The 19,899-nt window shown below is 29.0% G+C and overlaps 1 protein-coding gene across 1 annotated transcript in view; it reads right to left on the bottom strand.

Annotated features, from left to right (window-relative positions):
- Window positions 1-12,167: 12,167 nt before the first annotated feature.
- LOC148279966 (syntaxin-binding protein 5-like) overlaps window positions 12,168-19,899 on the bottom strand; it is a 289,500-nt gene continuing 281,768 nt past the window's right edge. Inside the window, exon 2 of the mRNA XM_088229137.1 lies at window positions 12,168-12,934. Coding sequence (XP_088085263.1) covers window positions 12,800-12,934 — 135 coding nt within the window. The 3' untranslated portion in view covers window positions 12,168-12,799. The remainder of the gene's footprint in view (window positions 12,935-19,899) is intronic.

Below are 19,899 nucleotides of genomic sequence, written 5' to 3'. Positions count from 1 at the left end.
GTGTTCTGAGCTGAAATGGAAGTGTTAAGTGGGTATAAGAAGATAGTATGTTCTGTTAGGCAAAACCCGCAGGGATTGTATTCTTTGTGGTTCGAGAACCGTGTAAGCCACATATCACCGCTTTAGGGAGATTGGCGCGGTTAAAATATACGGAATTCTCCATTGCAAATAAACGTATGTTTACAAGGGAGGATTATAGCCACAAACTCTTAAGATACCTGTTTTAAGAAAATCCTTTCAAATAAAAAATACAAACAAAAGGAAATTTCGATTAAAGTATACTCATATATGTAGCTGTATGTATATTAATATATTTAGCCGAAAATACAAAATTTCGCAAGGATTTGAATAATTTAATAACATGAATATCGTCAGTTCAAATAAGAAATAAATAAACTTAATTATAACAATATTTTGAGTTTGTCCAAATGTTTATAGACAAAATAATAGATTTCACACCCTTGAGGAAGAACATTTTAGAGAAGGAAATACGTTATTATTATTATCTAGTTATTCTCAACTTTACTGTGTTATATTTATATTTAGAACATAAGATTTTTTCTTGGTTATTGTTATCTTTTATTTAAAAATGTTGTGTTTCTTTTTTACTATTTTGTTTTTTGTATTATGTGTTCACATTTTTTTTTTGTTTTAATTATTCTATTTTTTCATACTATGTACTACATGATTATTGTGCACTTCTGTGATTATTTCTGTTTTTTTTTTTTCGTAAAAAGTTTTTTGAACCGTTGATGTATAAATAAATAAATAAATACTCAAATGCAAGATCCGTGAAAACAGGCAGATATTGCAACAGAGTCGGCATTTTTCCCTGAGAAGTAAAAATGATATTCTAGGGTCCAGGGTTAATGATCAGTTAAAATGCAGGGTAAATCCAGTATGTTGTATAACAAACTGTGATTTATTAAAAATTCTTTTATAAATTAAAGTTTTAATGACAAAGCTAAGGCGAAGCAAAGTTGATATGAAGAATAAAACTTGTGCTATACTCTTGCCTGTGGACATTATATATTCTTTAGTAACGGATACAGTAGTGTTTGAAAACACAAGTTGTAGAGAAAACTTTGCTTGTCGGAACAAGAAAAAGGAGCTTGTGTTTGATAAGGTTAGTTTTTGTTTTGTTTTCCGGTTAGGCGTTTGGGATTTCTGCTTAGATCTACAAAGGAAAAAATCCAACAACTGTCACGAATTGCGGAAGTTAACTATATTTTTTTAGGCAATTCAATAAACAGCGGAAAAATAATAAGGAAACAAGAAACTCTTGATGGAAGCTGTTTAGAAAATAAATTCAATTTGACTTTAGGAACCACATCATAAAAATAATAAAAAAATACCAAGATACGTCGTCATAAAATGCTTATTTATTTATTTATTAATAATTTTACAATGTCGGTACTCTTTTTTTATACAGAATAATGTTTCCTCATTGGGGTGGGGTGTCACGCGCCGAGTCACGCGTTATTTAAACGTCCACATAATGTTTTTTAAAAAAAAACGTAATTAATCTATTAAACCTAATTATCATAAACATTATGAGCAACATAAACTAAAAGAATCATAAAAAAACACGAACAATTTATATAGACCAGTAGACCAAATTTCATATGCTGTACACAAATTTAACCTATCTGGCTTGATCCCCTCATCGATCCGTGCGCAACCCACCTCCACTATCCATTTCTTGATAGCAATTTTATATTGTGGGTATTTACTAATTGTCCTTATGGATAGTGGAAGTCAATTAAATTTATTTCAACAGAGAGCGAAAACATTTTTGACAAGGGAATATGGAAGTCTGGGCATTTACAGGGCTTATGATCTGTCATTGGCTGGTTTAAGTGGCCAATTTATACACCTGTAACATTCTCCGTTATGCCTATGATTAAACATCTACATTTTTACAACTTTACGCTTCTCAACAACAAATTGCAACTTCTTGCAACAAATTTAGATCTGAATAACTCCCTAGGGAGGAGATCCAGCCTGTCTGCAAACATTTTAACATCCTCAGACATTGTTATACGTGATGAATTCATTATTGATTGCGATAATTTGTATTAAACGCCTTTATTAACCCTTTATAGAGCACATATTTTGTGTTGATTTATGTCTTGAAAACTTAATAAAACATGTTCTTTTTTAAGATAATAGACTGATCTATAAATGCACGTTATTTCAATAAATACCCCAATTCCAGTGGTATATTTATGCACCGTTTGTTCTAGGGTTTGTTTGTTCAAAAGTTAAAGAAGTATTAAAAAAATATTTTTTTTAAATAAAAATATTGTCATACATTATTTGTTGAATTTGTGAAAAATAATTTGAGCAATGTAGATTAACTTCAATCGCTAAAAAGAATATCAAAATATTATTTTCAGCTTTATAGAATCAAAATTGAAGACTGACAGCTCAAGCATTAAAATTAATCTTCGTAGATACTTGAAGCTTTTGGCAATTCCAATTCTTCCATGTACCCACCCACAGGAAATAGGCGTAGGCGGGAAAGAAATGAAATTGAATACTTTCATCAGAGAAAGGTAGCTGTGAATTAGATCTGAAGGCAATCGGTTTAAGAAATGAAAAACACAAGAAGAAAATAATTAACAAGTCCGTAATGAAAAAAATTCCGAATATTTCCATCAAAGGAACGATCAGGTAATATAATATTACGGAATTACCAAATTGCGTTTGCGTAAATATTTATTATAAATATAAAAAAAACATAACACTACGTAAACATTGAGTAAAATTTAATGTACTGCTAATAAATGTGCCTATACGTCATATAAATAAATAAATTTACTAAAACCATGTACTTTTTTTACTAGAGATGGGCGTTCCAGTCAAAAGCCAGATTTGCTGGAGTTGGTGTGTTTCCGTGTACCGGGTCTACATACCCGCCACAGATCTCCTTTTTGTTCTGCAAGTTCTAGGACCAACTATCACATGCACTCGCCTATCCCTAGGCGCCATAGATATGGCAATCAGTATGAGGACAAGGCTAATATATTTGGTTCTGGACTTGATAGTTATAAAACGAGTCTGATTTCTTTTTTTCTCTCGCCATATTATTCTTAAACTTTTCTTTATAATTGAAAATGTTTTTCCTTTTTTTGTTTTTTCATATTTATGTATTTATTTCGTTAATATTTTTGGTCGCTTATGTGTATTTACCTACTTTTTTACTATTGTTATAGTTATGCAATTTTATAACTTTTTGTTATGTTTTTATGTAAGTATTTTTTTTTTCATATTTATGTTCAATATATGTTAAAGGCAATTTATGCCGTTTATGTAAAATAAATAAATAAATAAATTATTAAAAGGAGTAATAGTAACCGTTACCGTTTCAAATGAAATTGATTCGTGAAACGGTTTCAAAATAACAGTTTAGAACAGCGCCAGCGTGAGCAAAAATCTGATACAAGCAGCTGCTAAATAGTCACACAAAAAATTACTGTTACTATATTATCAATCTAACTTGTTCGCTTAAAAAGTCACGATCATAATGGGATGAAAATCTGCTACTCTAGAGGGAGGAGTAAGTCTCAGATTTCGGAAGATCTGAAATTACCCCTAGATAGGCTCGCTTACGACCGCGCGACTCCTTTATTTTGTTTTTTTGAGAATGGCAGTTTTAAAATAAGTGTTTTATTTACTGAAACCATCTCTATTGTGTAGGAACACTTGACAGTTATACGGCTTGTGAACTGTCGTCACCTGGTGTAATTATGAAATATTTAATCTGTGTGACACTAGTTTGAAAAATGTATATTTTAATAGACAAAAAATTATCTTGCGGAGATATAATCAATGTTAAAAACCTCAAGTCTACAACAACGTAGAAATGATATTGACTCGATAGTCATGTTCAGTTAATTAAATAGCTAGATTGATGCACCGTCGTTACTTGAACAAGTGGCATTCAATGTTCTGATTCATTGGTTGCGAAATATTGATACGCTGCTCCTTGATCAGCGCACCATGAACAATGGCTTGCATGCACCAATGTCCCGATTTTATTGTACTGTGAACTCGAGACAGGTTCTGAAAATTTTTAGTGTAAGTCTTTCTAGATTTAAACGATCACTCAAACATACCAGATCTTGTCTTGAGGTCGTTATTTTTTTGTCCAAGCTTCATTATTTTTATTTAAATCGTACTTGTACATTAAAAACGTAATTGACTTAATTGAACTAAATGGACTGTATAAGTTCGTGAAGAAATGAATAACAATATACATACATTCTTACACCAACCAAACTCTGTGAATGCCTTATTTTATATTTCCTTTTAAAAACTAGTATCCATCTCTGCTAAAATAACTTAAGGGTTGTGAGAAGATCAAAAAACACTTTTTTTTAAATGCGTAAATCGATATTTAAACTACCTAAGAAAATATTTACAAAGTAAGAGGCCAATTCGAAGTAATTTCAAAGATACAGAACCGAGAGCAGGTAAGAATAAGTGACCAACAGTTAATATTTTCTCCTACCGAAAACTTTAAAAGCTCGTTTACTGTGTTTTTTAATTGGCGGGCGTGATAGCATAAAAACAATATAATCTATTGAACCAAAGCTTGTTATTTTGAGTTCTTTTCTAAGTGAACTAATAAAATTGTTAAGAAAGAATTTTAAATTTATTTTAGTTTGGCATTGAAGTCATTATTTTTTTTAATACGCGTGGTATTTCTTTCCAAAACGAAAAAAAAAATTGCGTGATCTTTTGCGCTTTTGGAATTCACTTGATACCTAAAAATCGTTTAGATATTTTCATTTCAAACAAGACGAGCTGAATCTTTCTCGCCAACTAGAGACTACAGTGGCTAGGCGCTCAAAGAATCTGCGGATAAATCCGGCATATTTTATAATTTTAAAAGAAAAATAACCAGTTAACGAAGGCAGATACTTCTTTCCCATTTAAAAAAACGTGAAAAATGCGTTTTTTGGACCCTGTTAAGTAAGCAAATTCCTTTATAAGATATACCTATTACTGACAAAGAAAATAATTTAAAACAATTTGAGTACTCATACTTAACCCCAATTTGAGTACCCATACATACATATCCTTGGATAGTATGTCGAATCCTTAAAAAAACTTTGGATTCCATATTCCTTTCTCAATAAGGTTTTCTATCCCTGTTGAGAGATTTTTTTTATTGTTAAAAATGTAATTGAATGAAAAGACAAAGAAAAGATCACATAAATCTGATTGAGTGAATATTTTGTGTAAAATAGTGAATAATTTATAGAATCAAAAGTTTTTATTATTTTGTCATGTTATACCTATACCAAGTTTATGATAACGCCTTTTTTCAACCGTTTACTGTTTTCCGTATTTCTACGTTTCTTAATTTACGCAAAATACAAAATTAATTTTAAAAATGTCTTATTATTAAATTAATCTTTGCAGGTTTAAGGCGTAAAAAAACTTCTTGGAAAGAAAATGAATTTTTATTACAATATTTATTTCCTAACAAACAATAAAACGCCTTCGGCAAATAATACTGAAAAAAAAATATGAGCGCGTTGGAAAAATAGCTCCCGGCGAAAAAGCTACCTGGTATATTTATTTCGTTTCAAAGATATTCAAAAGAAAAAGACTTTTTGGATTTAACGATTTATTTACATGTTAGTATTATAAGTTTTTTGCATTGTTAAAGAAACAAATGTTTACATAAAACCGATCAGAATCCATTTTATTTTACATACTAAGGTAGGTATATACGTCAATAAAGTTCTTTCAAAGCACGATTAAGATGTAAAGAAAAATATTTTTTAAAAGATACAGAAAAAATAAACGGGTCATGATCACGTGGTAGTGTAGCAGATTCAGGATCATGGGTTCGTTTTATTTTTTTTGATGGATGACAAAAAAAACATTGATGTGAGTAAACCGGGATAGTATTTTAAAGTTTGTTTTACAGAGTTGCAATTACAATAAAATAGTTATTTTAAATAGTCTTTTAAGTCAAAATAAGTTTTCTAAATGAAAAATGGAATATTTACAATATATTTTTTTTAAAAACGTGCTTAATTATAAAGTTATTACAAAAATACTTATTTTTTTGTAAAAGTACATACATTTTGGAGCTGAAAATGAATTTTTACTTATAATTGTCATAGTAAAAATAAAATTATGTTTTTATCACGTAAGTGGTTAGCAGACAGAACGTTTCTATATTGATTTATTATTTATGTAAAACATTATTTTTATCTCTCACTGAATACATTTTTCTCATTTCATTTACATTTTTTAGATCTTAATTTTAATAGGTACTTTTAATTTTCTTATTATTTTTTTTTTTTCTGTAGATATGAATTGACATTTTCGATTTACTTAGTTTTATTTTTTATCTTGTTTTGATTACATTTATGAGCACACACTATTTATATGTGTTGAATTTTTTCCATATATTTAAAATATATTCAAGTAAATTGCTATTCTTTCCTTTTAATTGTATTATTTTACTCTATTTTCTTACAAAAAAAAAAAAAAAACATTTCTTTAAACGATTTTTTATTTATATTATTTTATACGTTTACAGTATTATGTCTGTACTCTTTTTATTTGGTTATTAATTATAGATAATGTCTGAGTACCCGATGACAAACTATTATTAAAAAGTTTATCGGGACAAAATATATTTTAATAGTTTGTTTTCTTTATAATGTATTAATATTGTAATAATGTGTATATTTTATTGAATAAAGACTCTATGGAAAAAAAAACTCTGTTAACTTCTCATTGAAATCGGAGCCCAGGAGTTCGCAACCGTCAGATTTGAAATGAATTATTTTGAATATTTTTTTAAAATCATTCTTCGATCTTCCAAGATATGTAAATTTAAGGATTCTCATATAAAAAAATAGGTAATTTGTTAAACCGGGATACTTACCGAGTTTGAAATTAACAAATCATAAAAATTTTCGTTGAATTCACTCAATGTTTTTTAATGTGAGTTAAATAATAAGGAGACCAAATTAGAGGATTGTACTCTAACAAGCTTTAAATTTGGTGTACATATAAAAAGGGTAGTTTTATAATTCTATACAAAATATTAATATATTATTATGAATATAAAATCTTTAGGTTTTTAGCCTCCATGTATTAGATCTAGAATTTTAGTTTCAATATGAGAAACAAGAAAGCCTTTTTATTATCCTGTAAAGCGTACTAGGTAATGATAATTAGTTTTTGAGCAACTGATAAAGATACGCTGAGATTTAAAAAACAATTCAGTAACGACTTGGTAATGATGTTTAATATTAAAAACACAAGAGTTTTTTAATTTGGTTTTTACACAAACTTAAGCTTTTTGGTAACTTTGTAGCAATAAAAACTGAAAGTTATCTCATAAACCATTAAATGTTATTGATTATAAAAATATATGATCAAAGGAAGAATAAATGGAAAATTCCCAAACCAAATTACGGCTTGTACGTATAAATAACGAAATTAAATTGAATTTACAAAATCAAGTGATTAACGTTAAGCTGTAATTAAAATATAAAGCTTATGTAACGAATTTCTAGTTAATAGTATCGGTTTTCAATGTTTCCTTCCCCCTCTCTAATACCACACCAACCACATCTTGTTAGAGGTCTGCGATATAGAACAAATGATTTAATTACGCTTTCAGAACGAAACCATTCAAAGTTACTCGTCAGCTTGTACCGAGTCGAGTAGTTTCAGAACATATCTATTTTGTCTCCAAAACAATATATGATAAATGTAGTCCGTACGGGAAGAAAATACATATTGCCCGAATTCATTACAAAAAAGGGATAATTTACTAATTTGTCTGATGAAATAAAAATAAAAATAATAAAAAAGACATTAAATAAACTTCTATATAACAACATCTCCATATAACTAGAAAAAAAGAATAAAAATATAAAAGTAAAGTAAAATATGAAAGTAAAGTATGTACGGTACATTCAAATCTTTGATACCTGAAACCTTTGCTTTTGTGTGTGCGCCGGAACGTTTTTAAATAAAATATTCAAGTGAGCCCACTAACACACGAAATTTGTATGTTGACTTGGTTAACACACGTTTTTTAAACATTTGAATGCATTTTACAGGTAAATTTAGTCAGGTAAAATTCATAATAATAAATAAAATAAAAACAATAAATACCGAAAGTTTTACACACTATGGTAAAACCAAGTTCTTGACTTAAGATATTATAAATTAATTAACCGAATAAATTGTTGTAGATGATCTATCTGATGTGACATAAATTTTTTTATCGACCAACGGTAGTTCTTGAACACGAAAACCCGTGTTTTGCCAGTAAAAAAAACAATATATTTATTTCTAAGCAAAAAATAAAAATCGCGCAATTGGCAAACAAAAAATATTGAACATAATTTTTTTACAGTTATAATAATGATATCCCATTTTTCATATTTGATAGATTAAAACATAAGTTAAGAACGTTTTAACATATGTAGTTAATGTACATACGAATGTATCTCTACGTACAGTTTACGTTTTATGTACACCTACTTGTACAAAACAGTTTAATAAGTATATTAATACGTGATATTCTTATCAGCCTGTACCAAGAAATTCGGATTCTGGCCCAATAGAAAGAAGCCATTTATCTTGAGAAAGGTTTTTATCTCGATATTCTCCTGAATATAAATCCAACAGAAAACGCCGAGAGGGGGTTTATACGGAAATGTATTGATACTGTTGAATAAATATTATAGAATTCTCTGTAAAAAGATTCCTTCGTAATATCTGTAAGGACGATTCTTTGTATTCGCATGATTTAGGGATTTTAAACGGTTCCGCTGCGTTGTGAATTTATCTTTTACACTATACGATTTTCTATGTTTCAAAAATACGGATATGCATTCAGCATAAAGTTTGAAGGCAAAAAGTATTTTAGATTTTCACCACTCCAATATAAACGACGGTGACGACATACAGACAAGAAATCATGTCTGTAACACAGAAAAGTAGCCAGAAACTAAAATGTACGCAACGATCCATGAAAAGACAGATGCTCGGTGTATGTCTAAGAGATAAAATAAGAAATCGAGAAATAAGGCGCCGAACCGAAGTTCAGTATATAATAGATCATGCGGCAACATTAAAATGGGAGTGAGCAGGACACTTGGCGAGGCAAAATGATGGCAGGTGGACGCCCAGAATAATCAATTGGAGCCCATAGCAAACAGAAGTGTTGGAAGACCACAGATTAGATTTATTTTTAAATTTAATTTTTTATTTAGTCTTAAAATAGTACAAACATAATATATGAATGTTCTTATATTAACTTATATCTTATTATTATTAAAATACTCGCATATACTAATTATTAACATTTCTAAATAATAAACGTACACTTAAAAAAAAATCATTTTTAAAGCCAACTCGAATACAATTACTTTTTAAGAGCTACTTATCTACTAAACACATATTTTTTAATATTATGTTAATAAAATTTTTATAAAACCACTCACCGACTTATCTGTCTACCGGTTTCGAGACGTAACCCGTCTCTTCGTCAGGACAACAACACTACACCAACATGCAAATACCACTACACACCTTCACCATAGTAGATTTGCAAAAATATAAAATCGACATGCAGGTTAGACACATGCTTCACTACGCCACCACCGAGGGTTAATGACTTATGAAGCTAATATTTCAAAAGGATTAACAATCGGAAAAGGAGGAAAAATTGAGGGGGAGGGTAGGGTGACCATTACAATGAAATATCGAATAATGGACTATATTGGAAAGTTACGTGATGAAAATTGATGGGACATTATTTTTCAAAGCCTTCTTTATGTAAAAAATCTCCATATTATTAACTTTCAGTCCTTTATTATTTATGTGTAAAACTTTAACACCGGTATCTTTATTAAATTCATGATTTGAGTCTATAATGTGGTTGGCGAATTCTGATATTGAATATATCTGAATTCTGATTTATACAAATTTTATTAACATAATATTAAAATGTTGGACCACAAAGTTAATGCTTTGAATATTAATAAAACATATTTTTTAACTTAAGTTTAAATGTTTTTTTTTGTTCTCTGGTTTCTAATGGTATTTTCTTATAATATAATTGTACAGCTCGGTGCATCAACGAGTTTTGTGTCTTTGTTTTCTTACAAATTGGCAGCCTTACTTTTTTTTTCTAGTTTCATATCCGTGTTCACATTGATTAGAAAAAAACTTTAAGTCAACTCTTTCGAGGAATAACCATGAATTATTTTGTGAACAAAAAACATTACATCAAAATATATCAGTTGACACGTTGTCATGATGTTTGTTTGTTTCAGCATCAACATTGGTCGATGACATTGCATCGATAGCCTGCAAAACATGGATGGTGAAAGCGGGTGATAGGAAGGAATGGAGACGTTTGGAAGAAGCCTGTATCTAGCAGAGGAGAGACAAAAACTGAAGAAGAAAAAAAAAGAATAATGAAAACTAGATTGTATGGATTACTTTCTTCTATTTATCTATGATTTCTTAAGTTCAAAAAACAATTTTATATTTTAATAATTGAAAGGAGATTTAAAATGTACCTTTTTTTTCAAAATAAGACAGTGGGGAATTATACTAGACTTTTTTCAAATTTTCTTATGAAGAAATAATGCTCAAAAAAATTATAAAGCTGATAGTAAAGAAACAAATAATTTACAATACAGCAATTTTCATACATAAAATGATTAAGGGGATAAATAAAACAAAGCCGAATTTAACTTTTTGACAGGCGCCGTGGCGTAGTTGGTTAGATGGCCAACTGTGAAACTGGCGTCGCGGGTTCGATTCCCGCCAGTTGAAAGAAAAAAATCCAAGAAAGATTTTTTTCTCAATTGGTCTGGGTGTTGTGGTGTATTTTTCATTACTTCCTTCCATATCCTCTCTATCCCACCTGCTGACAAGCCTCAAAATAGATGTTTAGCGGGTTATTCCTTTAAAAAAAAAAAAAACCAACGATGTCATGCATATGAAACTATGGATAAAAAAATAAGAAATTACCAATCAGGAGATAAAGAGATTCTCAGAACTCATTGTACAAAGGATTAAAACTGTACAATGAGTTACCTCGACGATTAGAAAGCATTGTAGTATTTCAAATTAATTAAAACAAATATGTTCTTAAGAAAATTTGTAAAAAAAATATAATTTTATTACATTTTTTATTATATATTATATGTTATGAATTAACTTTAAAAAGCGTAAATAAAAATAAAAATATTACTGAATTTTACGCATATAACCCACATGTTAAATAAATTGTTAGAGTGGTAAATCGGTTTCATGTTTTTGGAAACTAACTTACTTAACTGTACAAATAAACCCATTAAAACATAATATAAAATGGACACACTTTTTGAAAGAAGAAACAGAAAAAAACATAAAGTACCAATAACAATTATACAACGATCAAAATAACTCCGCAGTTTTTTAAAATTAAGTAATTGAATACATTTGTTTGAGTTTTGGAGAAAAATTTATTAGTGAGATATTTATAATAGATTCATGTGAAATTATTGAATATTTTGAAAATAAATATCACTTTTAAGCCTGTACTTGAAAATGGTATTTGGTGTTTAATTTTCCTTTCCATTAAAAGAGGTTTATATCAAGAAGCTACGTAAGCCAAGAAGTTCATGCAATTCTTCTTGATTATAATGAAAGGGGAAATCTTCAAAACCTTACAAAGCTCTATTTTAGTTAGGAATGAAGTTTCAACAGTTTGCTGTAGCTGTAGTGTATGGCGGGTAGGGTAGGAAGGCCTTCATCAATTCAGAAATCAATCACCTAACGAAAACGGTTTTGAGCTGACGGTAGTATGAATATTTATTATAACAAGTTATTTATAGGAGAATAGCGCGGGGAAGAAAAATGCGAAAAAATCACGCCGATAAATTGAACGGGTGCGAGGAAAAGCAATAAATGATTTTAATGATGTTCAACTCCACCCAAGGAATAGTAAAGCTTAATTCCGTTGTATATTAAAAGATGTGCAAAACTTAAATATTCATAAAAAGATATCTAAATATGAACAACGACTAAATCAAAAACGAGATGGTAATTTTTAAAGATGAAAATTAATTCAGATGTACGAATTTTCAATTGGTAAATGTAAATACTAAATACGATTTTTTGTATTTGTTTTTATTTGAAGTTATTTTTATATACAAATTGTAACTTTTGGTATCGTTAGAAATATCAGTACACTGTAATAAAAGGAAAATGACTTACCACGTATGCTGAAAGTAATGTTTTTAATATCAAGTATAAAATACGTTAAAAGGAAAACACTTTTACTGATGTTTAAAAAAACGTAATTACAAATGTTAAAATTTGATTTAAATTAAGGAAAAACTAAGGGTAAATCCAAAAAAGAAAAGCTTTTAAAAAATTGACATAGAAAAAAGACTAAGTATTTTTTTGTAGATACATTTGTAAATAATTTAAAAGTTAGCATGTGTGTGTAAACGCTTTCTTGATATTTTGAATAAAATCATTTTACAAGTCTAAATACAGAGTTAAACTGCTTTAAAATATGATATTATTCAAAAATATACATGTATTCATTCCTTATTATAACAACTTTAATATTTGTTAAGCAAAATTTGGTAAATTTAATGAACATATTAACATATTTAAGGTTTGTACTTACCTTGCCACAGACGTTTAAGGAATTCGAGTGACGACAGGTCATTATTTAGAAAGTAAATCAATGTAATAGGTTCTGTCTGAAGTGACATGTTTATTTAGTTGTAATTCCTTAATGGAGAAAATAATACATTATGTCAAAAGGATACAGTCTTAAGGAGCCGGATTTGTCTCCAACAGCGAGAAGCTTCTGTATAGGGTCCCACGCGATGGCGGTAGGTGAGAAAGGGAAGCCATGGCGAAATGTCTGGAACAAAAAAATAAGTCATATTAATTTGGAGATTTTATATCATTTTCGTTGTCTTATCTATAGAGTCCGCACCTTATGAATGCATATTGGTATATCAAATGCGGCATTTGTAACACGATTATTTTTGTATGCAATGCATAGACATAAGAGGTAGGTACACTGCTTTTGAATGTTTAATAAGCCAGTCAATGTCAATGTGTAAGTGCCAGTCGGGGAACCCAGTAAACATACTAAATATCGTTTTCGTTAGTAGGCGAAACAATATATTTTATTTATTTATTTTCAAATACAGGAATTGAGTAACATTTGGTTGTAAACATTTCAGCTCTTTAGGTAAAAACCTGTATTGAGCTGAAATGTTTGACAAAATTTAAATATGATACAATACTAAATTTGATCGGACCCTTTGAATTACAATGAATATTTTAAGTATAGCTTAATTATTAAAACTACATACTTATTTATATAAATAAACAAAAGGAAAACAAAATAAATTATTTTCACAAATTGTTCTTAAAAATTATACAATTAATATTTAAAAAATACAAAAAAATATTAATAACAACGATAACGCAAAGTTCTAAAATGTCGAGATGCAAAAAAAGAATGCAATATAACTTTTTTTTAAATGGCCATAAAAAACCATACCAAAAAGTAGAATAATAGAATAGTCAATATGGGATTGCCCTGAACTCTTATCTCTCATCAACTTCAGGGTGCCTGGAAGAATGACTAGACAGGGGCCACCGTTTTGTAGCAACAATTCACGGACGGTGTATACTTGTAATGCCGTATTAAATAGACTTCATGAACTCGGCAATAGTTATTCCCACGTATCTAATATATTTAGTGTAGGGTATTGTTCGTATAGAACAAACCTTTTGAACTTTTTCAAAGTTGGTGAATGGTAATTATATTTATTTATTCATGCATTTCATAATATAAACAGTCTTTTGTTCACTTTGTCCGGCTGTATGAAACAGTGCTTATGGTTTTCTTGTTGTATTTCTGTATAATGTTTTATTATTTAAACTTTCTACGGAATATGCAGTATATTTTTTTAAATATAAATCTTGTAAAATTGTTAGGTTTATTTTTTATTATAAATCGTGGATAAAAGGAAATTTATGTTTAAAAAAAAAAATGCTAAGCCAAATATGTTAATAAAATAAAATAAATAAAACGAGGTTTTTTTTATTAGTTTGTACTACAAATGAAAACAAATCTAATGCACACCAACTGACGTTTGTAAAAGCGATTTATCCCCCTGTGTCGAACAAAAAAGGCATGCATTTCATACAGCTGTTATAAACTTTCCCAATTTGGGATTACCGTATTGTAGACCATGGGTTTTCAAAGCAAGATACGAAACTAAAATACATTTTAGTAAACATTAGAGAGTTCCGCGTATTTTTCACGTTTGAAATATTGCGAAGTATAAATCTATATACACATCACGATTTACAGGTTATACGTACCTTAGTACACGGCTAAAGGGGAAATTCGGAAAACCCGGGCTTTGCGGTGGATTTTTCAATAAAATATGATAAGGTGCATGTTGGATATGAAAACCCACGAAGCGGAGGAAACATGAAAGTGGCTGGCGCCTGCAGGCGATAATATAACCGGCTACCACAGCCCACCCTGCATTATTATAAGATCTTAAAGGGACGTTCAGTAGAAAACATTATTAAGGTGATTCTAAACTAAAATATGAAACTAATTTTTATAATTTTTTATTGAAAAATTGCATTTTTACGTTTATTTTCAATGGGAATTTTACAAAACTTAGTTTGCGGAAACTTTACACTACATTGATTGTAACAAATACCATAACAATATAATTAATAACTTATATGAATAACAACTTATCTTATTTTTTGTTTTGTACACCATTTTGTAAAAAGGACCAACATTATATTGTTATGGTGTATGTTACAAATAATATAGTGTAAAGTTTCCGCAAACCAAGTTTTGTAAAATTTCAATTGAAAATAAACGTAAAAATGCAAATTTTTAATAAAAAATGATAAAAGCGCCATCTATGAATAATTAATTTCATATTTTCGTTATCACATTTTTGGAATAAAATGAAAGTTATACCAAAAATTGCTTTGTTTTTACATTTTTTGCAATTAATAACCATTTAAGGCAATATCATTGGAGTCTAATGCATGTAATAATATTTTTATTAAATATCATCATGTTTTGAGTATGACGAAATGCTTGCAGACTGGTTGGATTGACTCCCTAGGGAGTTATTCATATTTAAATTTGTTGCAACAGATAGGGGAAACATTTTTCAGAAGGGAATATGGAGTCAAGGCATTTACAGGGATTATGATCTCTGGATGAATCTAACCTGCCCTTTTTTTTTCGCCTTTGAAAATAATAAAAAAAAATCTTACTGTAGTTTGCTGGGTTTTTAAAAATTATTGCACGACAGTATGATGCCCATTCATCACATAAATATACCTTAATTAATTTATTAAAATATTCATAACTTAATTTCGACAGGAAACGAGATACGCCTTTTTGAAAGATGGACGACGATGTATCCAATTAGTAGACTACCTACATATACTTAATATGATAAATTATTAACTTGCCAAGCACCTGAGCTTGCCTTTTTTATCAAAGAAGAACAGCCTACACAAATTATGTTATAATATTTGTACATTTGAGAACTACGTAAAAATAGTAAATAAACAAAAGTAGCATCATTGTTATGTATATTTAAAAATATAAACTTTGAAGGTTTCTTACATGATTATCTTTAAACACGTGATTTGGAGATGTCTGACGATCAATATTCTATTCGTATTATGACATAAGTAAACTTTCAGTTTCATATTTGCACAAAAAATATATAGAATAATAAAATTCAAAAGTTCAACATAAATAAAAGGCTAATACAAAATTTCAGAAATAATTTATCATCATTTATGCCAATTTTTTAACAAAAAATAAATACAAACATATTAAGTTTACAAAATACATGTATAGATTTTAAAAAGTATTTTTTATTTGTGGATATAGCCACCGACTGACCCAAAGGCACGTTCCGGAGTGTCCACGCGTATTATCTTATGTATGTACATAAGTGTGCTTTCAAATAAACAAGAATGTTTGTTTTATACGATATCATTTTAAAATGAAATGAAAAACATATACCTACGAAAATAAAAAAAAGAAAATACATTCAATGAATATAATTATACTCTGACATAAAATGAGACACAATTCTCAAGTTTTTTTCTAGTCCTTTTAGATTTAAACAAATATTTTAATTGCAAGTCAAAACCATAATTATTCCGTGATCATTACATTATGATTATGGGAATTAGTGATAAACTCGGTGCTCCATATGGCATTTCGAAGGGAAAAAAAGCTATAAACTAATGAAATTGAATCGGGAAATTTCACGACAGTATTTTCATTCCTTTGTAGGTTTGTTGATGATTAGTCTCTTTCTAACATTTTATTTCCAATAAATACGATAACTTTTATTCTGACGTTGATCTAATAATTTTATTAAAGTAGTGACCAATCACGTCTCCATTTTGGTTTTATGAAACGTGAACATCCCTTGCATATCCATTCTAGGAAGCGCGATATCAGAAAAGATTCCTACCTCATGCAGCTGGTGCATTGATTTATATGAGAATCTACATGCATAATATTCATGATCTATTCAGACCGACAAAGTATTTATTAATCTAAAAAAAAATACAGATTTATTAACTGTTAGTAAACATATACCCCTTCAAACCTACATGTAGAGTAAAAACAATATTTTTTGCTGTTTTGAATTTTTTGAGTCAAAATATTTATTACGAAAATGCGAAAGCAGTCAATAAAAATGGTTTTATTTTATTTATTTACTAACGGACATTGTCTATGTATACAATTTATAGGGCTTAAATATAACAATAAAATAATAGTTTTACAACATTAAATTGATTAAAACATTATAAAAAAGAAGAAAAGAAGCATTGACAAACATAAGGGACATCAAGACAAGATCTGGAATATTTATTTACTCCTCGTTTAAATCGTTGTAAACCCAAATAAAAAAAAGTTCAGATCCTGTCTTGAGTTAACAATACGACAAAGACGGGTCATTGGAGAATTAAGGCCATAGTTTGTTCTATGCTGATCGATGAACAGTACTTTTTTGTTTCTCAACCTACGAGTCAGAATATCGAATTTCCCAGTAATGATACAACATCTATATGGAATCATATATATGGAATCAATATTAGTTCTATGTTTTTGTAGACTAGAAATATTTAACATTGACTCTATATCTGCGATGTTGGACTGATTCAATGTGATTTATGCGATTGACATAGAATGGAGACCAGACCACGAAGGCATATTCAAGAAGAGGGCGAACAGTTGAGCAATAAAGAGTTTTGATTGTACCGACATTAGTAAAATAAAGTAAAGAACATTATTTACGCTGTACTTGTTCTATATATAGTTCAGTGAGAACACACATATGATGTCGAATATTTTTTTAATGTACATGAATAAATTATTTATCGTTTGACCGTTTTTAAATTTAATTATCATAAACGGCTTTAACATGACAGGTAGAAAATTAAAATTCAAGCTTATCATGGAATAAAAAGACAATTATGTAGTTAATATGTATCTAAAGGGGTCTGAAAATTATGCTTTATGGATATATAAAAACAAAGAGGAAAGACTACATTAAAGTAGGTAGATACACAATTAAATGTTTTTGAAAAAAATATAACAGTTTTAGGCAACAAAAAAAAACAGAGTAGGTATTATTGAAGTGCAGGTAAATAAAATACAAAAAGTCAAATAAATTTCTATAACATTCGAATAATGTATGTTATTTTGATTTAATAGTTGTAAGAATTTCCAATCCAAAAACTGACAATGAAAAACTAAACACATCAATTTTCCCATAATCGTTTCCAAGACGGTGAAGTCTGACGATCGGAGAATTTATAAAAAAATTCTGCTTACCAGACGCCACAACAAAGGTAGACTGCAATCAATGAAATAATCCATTTCCACACCACTTATTTTACCAGTTTAAAAAATAACCTTCTAGTATTAAACGTGGTTTAGTTAAATATCAAATGTTTTAAAAAATACTATAATGATTCATTTTACCACTGAAAAAAAAATCCAGTCATTTTTTGGTGGATACTATTATTTTCTGTAAGGTTCAGTCATATACTTATAAAAAAATATTGTTACGGTACATGAAACACATTTTGATGAAAGGTAACAATTATTTATTTAAATGTATGCAAATGCCCTTAAATAATATAAAGGCAAATAATAATGGCGCTAAGCTTATTCTTGTTTATAGTGTATTCTATTCATAGTACTGAGAGTGTTGAGACTCGAGACTTATGGGATCTAGAAGCGGATGTTTATTCAAATAACTACATGCTTCAATTTGTTACAGATCTGTGTATTCAGTGCACAAGTTGTTTGAGAGGTTAGTAAGTGGCTTGCAATGTAGACCTGGACTTCTCCCCAGAGGTATATTATAGATACATTGAATACAAAGTGCTTCTTCGCGAGGTAGAGTTATCTGGATTACGTTTAGTACAAGAAAATGATTCATGTATTTCCATTGACGTACAACAATTGAACGTTGTTATGCAGAAAGCAGCCCGCTATAGAAAAGTGTAACTTAAATGCAGTAAAAATATTGAATAATCAAATCTAATAAATATAATATTTTTAACTTTGACAAATAATAAATAATAAATATCGTCACTTAAGCGGCAACATGACCAATCTCATGTTTTTACCAGATTGAGATAAGTATTCAAAAAGCGTTGCAGCCTTCTGAATCGACCTGCATACTCAGTTTTGACAAACTCCCACTAAAGGCGCCACAAATCGACTCAAAATTAACATGACATATAAAAAATTTCTAGACAACATGACGTTTATCTTATTCAGTTTTTTGTCTTTCCTGTCAAGTGCAAAAAATGAGATAGGTCGTGTTGCCGCTTAAGTGACGATACGTAATATTCTTTGTTTTTATAATACAAAAAAAATAAAAATTATTACAATTATTTAAAGCGTTAACTTTGTGGTTAAAGATTTTACTAAATGTTATTAAATGTTTATTTATAACCACTTACCGACTTTTTTATGTCTACCGTTTTACAGAGACGAACCCGTCTCTTCGTCAGGACATCAACTAAATCAACATGTAAAACCCAATTTACACCTTCACCATAGATGATGCACAAAAATATAAAACCAACACAACATGCATTTTAATAAGCAACAATGGGCTATATTGAAAGGTTGTTTGATTATTGATTAAAGGAACATTATTTTTTAAAGCTTTCCTAATGTGAAATATTTCTATATTATTTACCTTTAACCCTTCATGTACAAATATAAATGTTATATTTTAACTTATATCTTTATTAAAATCATAATTAAAATTGATTAGGTGATTTGCGAATTAATGCGAAATTATTATTGTTTACAATATCTCCATGACACCTCATATGTTCTTTATATTTTTGTGCAACAACGATGGTGAAAGTGTACATGTTGGTTCAATTGGTGTCCTGACGAAGAGATGGGTACGTCTCGAAACCAGTAGACATAGACAAGTCGGTAAGTGGTTATACACAAATATTTAATCACATTAAGTAGAATTTAATTATGTATTTGAACCCAAGATGTGCATTTTGCAGAAAACAGCTAGCTCTAGTAAAGCTCTGATGTACGTTGTATCATTATGTATTAGACATATAATTTTATATTTAAATTGGGGTACATAATTGTAAAGAATTAATAAATTTATTTGTTTTATTAATTTAAAAAATAATTGAACAACGTGTTAAAGGAATTTCGGTGATTTTTTCTAGTCTGGCTGACTACACAACCGAAAATGCCTAGATTTCTATATTTCCTTCTCTAATATTTTTGCCTCTCTGTTG

This window comes from Micrasema longulum, unplaced genomic scaffold (assembly GCF_059751315.1).
Source record: "Micrasema longulum isolate JH-2025_06_02 unplaced genomic scaffold, ASM5975131v1 h1tg000639l, whole genome shotgun sequence".
In the NCBI taxonomy this organism is placed as follows: Eukaryota; Metazoa; Arthropoda; class Insecta; order Trichoptera; family Brachycentridae; genus Micrasema; species Micrasema longulum.
This window is presented reverse-complemented; position numbering and strand designations above follow the sequence as displayed.